The following is a 10953-nucleotide window of genomic DNA, read 5'->3' as shown; positions in this document are numbered from 1 at the left end:
TTATGTCTTGACTTTTCAGATTCCGTTTTTTATAAACTTACAACTTTTTGGAAAATATTCATGTAAAGGCTATTAAAAGTATCGGAAAATAAAAAGCGACAAATTATTTAAATGTCAGTAACGATAAAAATAATTCAATTCTGATATTTCCTGAAAGAAAGTAACTCATAAAAACACCAAATACATTTTTCTGTATAATCTGTACTGATTCTACAGATTAATTGGATTGTTCGGACTTGTTTTATTACGTCAGTTTTATTCGCAATTAATACTAATATTTGCATATACAAAATCTGCAATTAGTCATTTTAGATCAGAGAAATTCCTATTAGCTTCCGTTTCTGTTAGCTTGATTTAGTTCAAGTGAATTTTAGTTAGTTCTAGTTAATTTGAGTGAACCTCATTAGCTTCTCTTAATTGTGGTTTCTACGCTTGGAAACCTCTAATTTCGCAATTTTCATATTATCGCAAGTGTACGATCACTTTTAGTGTCATGATCACCCAATTAAACAGCACAAGACATAAATAAAACTGAAGCGAAATTATTTAGCGTCTGAAATGGTCGATAAGTTTGCAATTAAGTAAAAAATATTTTAATTGGTTTGCCAAAGTTTAGGAGAGTCAATTGTGCTTTTATAGAAACAGAAACTTTGAGAAATAATTTACAAATTCCGACAAATATACTATGATTTAACGCTCTTTTCATCTGCAAATGAATGTCGCAGTAAATGCCTTCATCTAAAGTAAATAGTTTAAATTGGCCAACAAACAAGATAATGAATGCGCTTTTAACAGGAACATCCTGTAAACAAGGTACATAAACTACGTTATCGCACTCAAATCGAATCCTTGAGGAAAATGATACATACATTTGAGGAACAATTTGAAGAAAAAAATGCTATATGCTATTTCAGAATATGAATGCGGACTTTTTAATACTTTATCTACATGCATAATTCATTTTATTGTGGCTGTTACATTGCTGATATTTCCATTAAATACCCCGATTTTTTGGGAACCAAACCCCGCCGACGGGAATAAAAATAAAACGCCAAGTAGGAAGTGCTGAGATTCCGGAAATTCCGGCGAAAATTCCAGGATATTATTGGTGATGAGGAGCATGTCACATCCGCAATAAGGTCGGATTAATTGGGATATTAAGCGCGAGGATGGAGCAGGACCAGGCGACTATTTGCACAAACCTGCAGATACGGATAAAATAGCGTGGGTCAATATTATGAAAGATCTATTTGCACGTCTGCATTTCATAGATATTACGCAATGCTGACTGCATTAAACCAGAGATAGAGAGATAGAAATGTATTATTCTATTGTCACAGTTATTCTAGGTATAGCAGATATTGGACAAACTGTTTCAACTCAAAACGCAGATTAAAAAAATATGTATGTTAAACCTGTCTGGAACCGATAAATAATCTATTTAATTAGAGTAGGTGCTGAGCTTTGGGAAACCCAAGCTAGGCAGTTAAATTTAGTTTTAATCAGTGAGTAGTATTTTTTTAAATATTTCCAGGTGTCATTTGTTGGTTGACGCTCACAATCTTAGAGAATCTCTGGATAGAGCAGATTTTTCTTTAGTTTTGGACCTCTGGTTCAGCGATACTTCTTTGAATGCTATGTCGCTGGTGTCGTCGCGAACATTGCAGCTGAATTTTTCGCCAGTTGAAGGACTCCATTACCATCTGCCTGTGGTTTTCGATTACTTCCATTTATCAGCTGTATCCATCACTATCCATGCTGCACTTACTGCCTTAGTTCAGCCTTCCATGAAGTAAGTTGTACTTACATGTATAATGTTCATATTTTACGTACTAAGTCAGTTTGGTACCTTCCAAGGTGTTCTCAGTAGACTTTTGAGGCACTGCCATTATATTGTTTCTAGGTTTCTAATAATATTAAATACTTTCAAAAATAAGTCGTATCTACCAGTTCAGCTTACTAAATGTGTGCCAAATTGTTTGAGTTTTCAAATATTTAATTAAAATTCGTTCAACGATTCGAATGTTTTACTCTATACTTATAGAAAATTCTATTAATGTAAAACTTGTTAGGTCGCAAATAGAATATTCTAGTGAATTAGACACGGGGTATTTCTATCCAAGTAAAGCATATATTCTTCAATCATTCTGACAATATGCAGTGGATGATATTGCAGACCAATTATAACCCTGTGCTAAAGATTTTTTGCAGAGAAAAGTTGATTTTAATAACTAAGAAAAAAACATATTTTTTTCAGTTTCATTTGAACACTCGGTATTTCCATAATATCTATTAGTTCTGAAGATTATTGAAGCTTCGCTATAAAAGCGTATTCATCATGTACGGATGTAATAATTAATCTAATCAAAATCAAAATATACGCAACAGAGAAAAATCATACTTAATAATAATAATAAATAATGTTTTTTAGTTAACAAAATAAAATTCTCAAATATTGGATTTAAAATTGCGATGTGATCTCCATTTTAATAACTTAGTTTCAAGCACTGGCCAAAAAGTTAAACAAAATCAAAGCCAAAGTAATACAAATGTACATACATTATCAGAAACGATTGAATTGTTTAAAATGAATTGAATCTCTAATTCTCAGAGCAAAAAATTTCCAAATAATTTGGCATTAATAATTTTTTAGTCAATTAATACAGAAACAAAATTGTACATTCTGCTTTCATGTTAGAACAGTGTTGACCCTGAAAAAAACTAGAAAACGTCGATATTTGCTTCAAATTCAGTGATTTATATAATTTCATGTATATTTAAAAATGTATTAAATGCATAATTTAAAAAACATATATTTTCTAAGAAACTATTTGCAAAATTCATATAACATGCGAGACTGTCCCCTACCTTTTTTTTAAATATTCATCCAAGAAAAATTGTCTTCAGCAACAAAGCAATTTCATTCACATTCAATAAATTCATAATACAAAATTAAAATATTTTTAAGGCCAACTAACATGATTGTTGACTGTTAGTGCCCGCATTTATACGCAGTTTAAATCATCATTATTTCATGTAGGTTTTTCTCTTCGCTTTTGAAATCATAACCATTATGGTCAACGAATAATCATGTTTTCCCTGAAAATTAAAAATCTGCGAGTTATTTTTTCCGTTAATTTATTTATTTATATCATTCTCTAGAAATACCTAATACCAAACCACATTTCTGTTTCAGGAGAGGAATTTTACGTTATATGCAAAGCTGGTAAGTATATATATACTTATGTAAATGAATTATTGGAAAACCTTGTTTAACAAACCTTAGAAGCTCATTAGTTAGCTTATGTATTTTTCCTCCAGTCATACTATAATATAACTGCTATTGGCTTAGAAATGTTTTTAATACATTTTTAGCGCTCCAAAGACATCAAAATCCTGGAGAAAAATCCGCACAACACACTGTTCTACGTTAACTGATCCCGTCCCACAAGTGAGCAGTCAAAAATTTAATAATAGGATTAACGAATCTTCCCAAGTACACTTAGAAGCCTACAACGTTCTGCTAGACTCAAGCAATAATCTGAAAACTACCATTAAAGAGTACAAGTTACTTTTGATGCAACGAGAGGAAATTGTTTCTGATAATTATGACACTCTTATTGTTAAGTATAACGACTATGATAGCACGAAGGTAGGCAAATTGGCCTATTTAAAGTAGCAATCTTAATAATTAATTTTAGCTTTTAAGAAAAAATCCCTGTAAGCCCAAGTCGAATTTAGAAGAATTATGTGGCGGGAACATAAAGCTGTGGAACTACTTCCTACTGACTTTCAGTTGCAAAATTGCTATACAGCAATTTTTAAGCAAAAAACATCACTATCTAAGAGTTCGTAGGTTTGCAGAGTTGTTTTTCCTCATCCACAATCCAAGGAAATCAGCTTTAAGTTGCTATGAGGAAAAGTGTCAGAAATATTTGCTTATATCAGAACTGACGAAAAGGTAGAACAAGGACATTTTTCCTGTTTACCTTTCTTTTGATTTATTCTGTTTTAGGTCAAAATATATGCAACTTTTACCGCCATTACCAGTCCATTGTAGTTTCTTAGATGGGGATACTGCCACAATGCCTATTATTTTTGAGGACGAATATCAAGATGAGTTTGCTTATGAAAAAAGGAATTGTGAGGAATATCAAGCGAGAAAAGTGAAAGGTATGCTTTTATATATAATATTCAGTTGAAGCACATTTATTTAATATTCACGGGTGCTGCGTTTGATGCTTTACACCTAAATTCAGCAATTCTTAAGAATTTAACCCTGGATCACATTAAAATAAAGAAAGGTTGTTTAATAAATGTTTACTAATTAATAATCTCTAATTCAAGTCTGCTCCAAGTACTCAAGTTGTCATCAAAACGGTTAATGTTTCGTTTATGTATAATTATTTGTTTGTTTCAATTTAACTGTATTTATTATGGCTTTCAAACTTTTCCAATCAAACATAAACAAATCTAAGTGCGTATGACATTATTCTACATCCAAATAAACTTATTTGATCATTGCCTACACCTACCCTAATATGGTTTAGTTTCAGTAACCCATGTTTGTTTAGTTTATGTTTATTTATTTGTTCTACACTTTAAAAAATTTTTTTCGTAAAATGTTACAATCAATAATAAAATGTACAAATGTGTACGAATTTAGTTGTGTATGAGTATGATGTTATTTTACGATCATTTAGTTACGCTTGATCGAGACCCCATGCTGTGTAAGTCCGGGCCTGGTATCAATAATTAACGCCAATTAGCTCTTTAAAAAATATTTCGATCTTGAAAAGAAACTTTTGATAGATTTTAAAGATATGTTGAAGAAATGTCACTGTATAAATTAAATCTTCAATGTTAAAAATTTACTAAATACAATGATTATTTTCGACTTAATTTTAGTTTACTTTTATTTTTTATTACTTTTGATATTTTCAACTGCTGATTTGTCACGTATGTTCGTTTAATCACAAAGGGTGGTATGAAGATTGTACTTAATAACAACAGTATTTGTGAGTAGTACAAAATTTGTCAATATTTTCCGAAATATCGGCAGGCGGGTTATCATCCAATGACCAGATTGATATCCAGACTTAACTGTAACACATTTTTGACAAAAAAGTTTCAATATTTGATGGGACCATTCACAAGAAGCATTCAACCGCGAAGTGTTAGAAAAAATCGTTAGAAATCACTTAATTATCATCAACTTGACCAGATATAATTCTTTTATTATTATACCTCTTTTAATAAATAGACAATTTACGACCGACATTTTGTGGTTTATGAAACATACGGAGAATTTGATGCAGAATTCAAAAGTATCGAAGCATAACAAGTAAACGTACAAATAAGTATGTAATATAATAATAATTTGATGCTCGAGGGACGAAAATTTTGTAAAACGATACCAAAATCTGACATTCGACCTGTTTAAAACAATGCTTTTCAAGTTGTTATTTTGTATAGTTACATTAAATTAATTTGATGGACCTTGAACCAATTGATTCAGATTATTTCAAGTTTTTTATAAGTATGTACATGTTTTCTCAAAAATACTGGAATTACATTAATTTTTCGTTTCTACAGCGCACACTAATATTTCCAACTATTTATCACCATCGAATCGTAATAACTTGTTACCGCAATCTATAGCCCTGATATTTATTTTGGAGAATAATCATTTTTAACAATATAGTGTAAATTATAATATAGATATCGTTTAAAACAAAATGTCACTTTATAGAACTAGCAGTATTTTTGTCCGCTGTTGGGAAGCTTATTGGACAGTCTAGTCTGTCCTATCCTTAGTAGACAGTCTAGTGTGTGTAGTAAAATAACTGGGTTTCGTCTCACATATTTTACTGTATAAATGTGTTTCCTCGAAATCTCACTTCTTAGCTTCAATTTGTTCAAATTACTCCAGAATTATTATAATTCTTGCTCTTGCTTCTTTGCAGACCAGGGTAACTTTAAACGATCAAAAACGACCGACAACGCTCAATGCTCCTGCGGTTTTGATGTTTGGGAACCACAAAAACTATTCCAAAGAACTTCCGACTTGAATAAACGAGAAGACAGTTTAAGTAGCACGTTACCCACAAGACATACCAAATCCTTGGACCATTTGCAAGCTGCTTCTTCTAATACTTTCCATACTTCCATGATAAATATTTTGAGCAAAAACACGTTTTCTGTACCAGTTGCAACCCGAAATCCTTCAAGATTCTATAAGATTGAAACCTTGAAAAACGTTGCTAGCGAATATAATTTTAGGCAGAATGGGAATTTTTTTATGCAGGAAAATCCAGAAACGAATAATTTTCGCGTCGAATTAACACCTGGTGATTTTGAGACTGAGAAAGGCGAAAAACGAAAAAAATACAAAAAGAATATTAGGAATAGCAAATGTAACAGCAGGACTGAGGGCCATATAGTAAAGTCTGCTAGCCATACATTAACCAATGAAAAATATTATATTCCTCGATCGACTTCCATGCAGACATTCTCGCCCAAGAAAAAAGACACTTGCGACGAAAAAAAATTCAACTCGCTAATCAATCAAAAAACACGAAATCAAATGAAGAAAACCGAAAACTTGGCCGGAATCGTCAATGCAAACGGTTTGCTAAATACCAGATCAAAAAAGTACAGTTTCGATCCAAAGTTGAAAATTTTCGAAATCGGATCGACCAGTAGTTCCACAGAGAGTATCTCACAAAACTATTTTAATAAAACAGGGTCTTCAAGTAATAATAAAGAGTTGAGCGATAGTTTAAGAAAGGTGCGAAGCACCTCTTGCATATCCGAAAAGCTGTTTCCTTTGGTTGCTTCATCTGCAGCTGAATCACTGCCAAATTTAAGTCCCAAGTCGGAAGCTAAGTTAAATAACTCGCTTTTGAAGTACTGTAGCAGCAGTACAGGATCGACAACAAGCGAAAGAAGCGGCTGGATCTCTTCCAGGTATTTATCAAGCAAGAACGTTGCCAGAATTGTTTTTTCACTTTCGTTTTAGGAGCAGTTCTATAGATTCAAGTACGGATGCAACCATTCCTGCCACAAGTGCTATAGATTTGAAACTAGATAAAATTGAGAAACAATTGAAACGCTTGACAGAGGAGAGCCAAAAAATTAGTGATATTAGAAAGGAATCAAAAGCGGATATTTTTAAAGCAAAATCAAATAAATTATATTTAGATAGCCATAATCGAGTTAAAAATGGCATAAGTAAGGACAATGAAGGGGAAAACACTGAACCACCACCCTTCAATAAAGGTAAACGTGTAAATTTGCCTGAAAGCAGCGTTATTAACCATCAAGTGAACAAATCTTATTCATGAGGCTGAATTTAAATTATCCAAATTTTAGGCTGTGAAGAAAATCAAAACACTCAATCACAAGTGTCCATCGACGACATTGCATTGCTTCCACCTAAACAGTTTCGAGATTTAGAATCTCCAACAAGTTCAGTGGCAACAAATGGTAAGGTATGGAAAAAACACTTAATTTTGAATCCTGACCGACTTCCTTCCAGATGCTGGAGAAGTCGATGACGTTGTTGAAGATGAAATAAATGCCGTGGATAATTTATTATATCATGTTATTGATTTGCAATCTGATACTCAAGAGCAATCAAGTCCATCCCGTTTAAAAAGTAATGAAAACGTACCTGAATCTGAAGGTAATTTACTTTTGATTCGTCGAAGGTATTGTTTCTAAACAAAAGGCACGAAATTTGGAAACATTCAAATTACATTTAAAAATTGTGGCTAATTTGCACAGATCACAAGCCTGACTTTTTCCTAGAAATCCACTTCAACAAAGGCAACTCGGAGTTGATAAAAGCATTCTTGAAGGCGAAAAGGGAATTCAAAAGTCAATTAAATTTTCAAGGGATTTTATACTCTGATTTGAATTCATTTGCTGCCCAAGTTCCATATTTTAATATCTCCGACGAGTTTCGGATATTTTCGCCAGGTAATGTATGATATGTTTTTTTAAACACGCAAGCATACAGAATGAGCCCCAATGATSAAAGCTAATTTTCGAATGCAGGTAAATMAACCAYGAAAAAACGTTAAAAAGTTTKAAAAAGTCGAAAATAYACATTGTTAAGAATTTKAATATCCTATTGCAAAAATYCCTCGTGAAATAACATTTAGGAWTAATSCGAAAACAMATTTAACRAATATTCCTGTATAAACTAAATAAATAATTTATTATGCAAGTAAGTAACAATTTCTCGTAATAAAATTGGTACARGGCGCTCATTTTTCTGCTGTTTTTAARAGAATTAATAAAAACCCGCTTGCGTTATCCATCCTACAAATMATTTTTYTTGTTTTTSGTTAAACTTTTAAAAATTGYATGYCGTAYMTMAAATGTTTTGYCTTCCAGCTTGACCAGGAGCTTAGTAAARAASTAGTATTTATTTGCGAAAACTATCTGAAGTATAATTTTTTTATTTTAAATAACTCAAAGTTTTTCAGATTATTCAAATAGTGACTACGCCTCTGGTAAAGCTGAAAACAACACAAAGAAAATAATAAATCGGTATAGAAAAAAATCGAGCGTTTAATCAAATACTTTCTAATAAACTGCTCAGCAATGGATCAACCTCAACTTTGGAATTGAATAAGTACTTAGTGCATGCATATTCAATTGCTGCTTTTCTGTCAGTTAATGTTTTTGTAAAAAAATAAGTACTTCAGATTAAGTTTGCACAAGGTGGAAAATAGAACAATGCAGAAATGGTTAATGTTTGGAATGCTTGCAGTTAAACAAAAAAAAAACAGCCTTCTATTGGAATTTAAAAACTAAGGGCATAAAGATAAGATATAAGACATAATTATCTCTACAGTTTTTGAATTTTTYGTCTGTCTCTTCTGTTTCCAGGGTGATGTTTAAAAAAAATCAGCTCTTTGGACCTGAAGTGAGAGTATTTTTCCTTTTGGGCCGATTTCATAGCCGACCAAAGGCAAATCTTCATTATACAGGGTAGCATTACAAGTGCTCAGTTCATCATGGCCCCAGAAATGTGAGATTCGGACAGACTTCAAACTGTAGTTAATTTTCCTTTCAAACAATCCATTCATTCATGCAATGCTGTATATCGAATTTTCATCTTAAGTTGCCTATGAACGTTTATCGTGAATATGAGCCATAGATTTTGAAAATCGACACTCAAATAAAAATATTATCATTACAAGACGAAAAACTCGGAACAGAATGAAAAAAAAAACCGTTTCAAAATACGAGATCTATGGTTTTCCCTTTGGTGTTACAATGTAAACTTGTTTCTGAATGCATGCTGAACTAAAAAATGTAAACTTGCTTTTTTTCATATTTCACCCTGTAGCAACTTTATCTGACGTACCTAATTTTTATAAAAACAGGAAATGATAGAAAAAGTTCTCTAGTTTCAGATTTAATAGCAAATTTGGCTATATAGCGTTTATTTTGTTGAGTAGTTTATCTTATCGTTCAGTAATAAGCTTTAGACTTCATTGTTAATATATTAATATTTCGAATTTATTAATAAATTTGAATTCTTTCAAAAACACTTTGTATTTTCATAGCGACGTAAACCAACTGTTCACTTCTCAATAATTTTTTAAAATGTATTGTCTTCTTTTTGATACCTAGCTCATCATTAAAATAAATTGTATGTCGGTTTCATACGTTAACTCGAGGAAAAAATAAGCCAAATACAATACAAGTATTAAAACTGATAACTAAACAAAGCGCTAAAACACGATCTATAATAATCTAAATAAGAGCCCTGTTTTTTGCATACTGTAATTGTCAATTTTAGCCAAAACCAAATTTTATAGAAACTGAAGTAATATTATTTATATTTTTTTACATTTAGAGGGAATGCATTTAGTAATTTGTGTTCATGGCTTGGATGGTAACGCTGCAGACTTAAGACTAGTAAAAACATATTTGGAGATGGGACTTCCCGGAGCTTATCTTGATTTTTTAATGTCTGAGCGAAATCAAGGCGATACTTTTAGCGATTTTGATACTATGACTGATCGGTACGCTGCAACGCAGTAGTTTTATAGGATTTTTTTAAATAATATGTTTTCAGATTAGTTAGTGAAATTCTACAATACTTAGATGTCAGTAGCATTCGGCCTACCAGAATAAGTTTCGTCGGACATTCTTTAGGTAATATTATTATACGGTCAGCACTGACGAGACCGCAACTTAAATTTATCCTCCCAAGACTGCATACTTTTCTATCTCTCTCTGGACCACATTTAGGAACTTTATATAATAGTAGCGGATTAGTTAATATGGGTAAATATCAAGTTCCCTCAATCCGATCACATCAATTGCCACTTTTTATGCCTTTTAGGTATGTGGTTTATGCAGAAATGGAAAAAATCCGGTTCGCTTTTACAACTTTGCTTAAAAGATTCCTCTGATCCGAAACAGTCGTTTTTATATAGTCTCAGTCAAAGAAGTACTTTACATCACTTCAAAAATATTTTGCTGTGCGGATCAGGACAAGACAGGTAAGAGAACATTTTCTGGTTTTTGAGAAATGCACATTTTTTTCCGGTAGGTACGTTCCACTACACTCGGCGAGAATAGAATTGTGCAAAGAATCGATTAAGGACACTTCCGAACAGGGTACTATTTATAGAAAAATGGTTCAGAACATAATGCAACCAATCATAGCCCAAAAAGATTTAAAATTAGTGCGATACGACGTTCACCATGCCTTACCAAATACAGCAAACGCTCTCATAGGCCGAGCTGCACATATCGCAGTTTTAGACTCCGAAATTTTCATCGAGAAGTTTATGGTTGTAGTTGGTATTAAGTATTTTCGTTAACTCCCATCTTTTCCTAATTCCTTTTCTATATTTTAAATAAAATTGTTATAAAACTGCTGTAGTTCATGTTTTTAGTTATTAGGGTCTATGGATGAGAAAA

General features: G+C 32.1%; 1 protein-coding gene across 2 annotated transcripts in view; it reads left to right on the top strand.

Moving 5' to 3' along the window:
- LOC109544283 (protein FAM135A) overlaps positions 1 to 10910 on the top strand; it is a 22729-nt gene extending 11819 nt beyond the window's left edge. Inside the window, exons 4-17 of one of the 2 annotated variants that reach the window (XM_048666109.1) lie at positions 1535 to 1792; positions 3197 to 3226; positions 3376 to 3652; positions 3702 to 3961; positions 4016 to 4173; positions 5967 to 6969; positions 7028 to 7281; positions 7375 to 7488; positions 7541 to 7687; positions 7813 to 7983; positions 9878 to 10046; positions 10100 to 10311; positions 10370 to 10529; positions 10580 to 10910. In XM_048666109.1, coding sequence (XP_048522066.1) covers positions 1535 to 1792; positions 3197 to 3226; positions 3376 to 3652; positions 3702 to 3961; positions 4016 to 4173; positions 5967 to 6969; positions 7028 to 7281; positions 7375 to 7488; positions 7541 to 7687; positions 7813 to 7983; positions 9878 to 10046; positions 10100 to 10311; positions 10370 to 10529; positions 10580 to 10853 — 3487 coding nt within the window. In that variant the 3' untranslated portion in view covers positions 10854 to 10910. Of the gene's footprint in view, positions 1 to 1534; positions 1793 to 3196; positions 3227 to 3375; positions 3653 to 3701; positions 3962 to 4015; positions 4174 to 5966; positions 6970 to 7021; positions 7282 to 7374; positions 7489 to 7540; positions 7688 to 7812; positions 7984 to 9877; positions 10047 to 10099; positions 10312 to 10369; positions 10530 to 10579 lie in introns of both variants that reach the window. The other variant, XM_019914382.2, reaches the window with a different exon arrangement.
- Positions 10911 to 10953: the final 43 nt, after the last annotated feature.

This window comes from Dendroctonus ponderosae, unplaced genomic scaffold (assembly GCF_020466585.1).
Source record: "Dendroctonus ponderosae isolate FM_Combo_2020 unplaced genomic scaffold, Dpon_F_20191213v2 Dpon_F_20191213_4, whole genome shotgun sequence".
NCBI classification, from domain to species: domain Eukaryota; kingdom Metazoa; phylum Arthropoda; class Insecta; order Coleoptera; family Curculionidae; genus Dendroctonus; species Dendroctonus ponderosae.
Note: the sequence above shows the minus strand (reverse complement) of the source record. Positions and strands in the feature narration are given on the sequence as shown.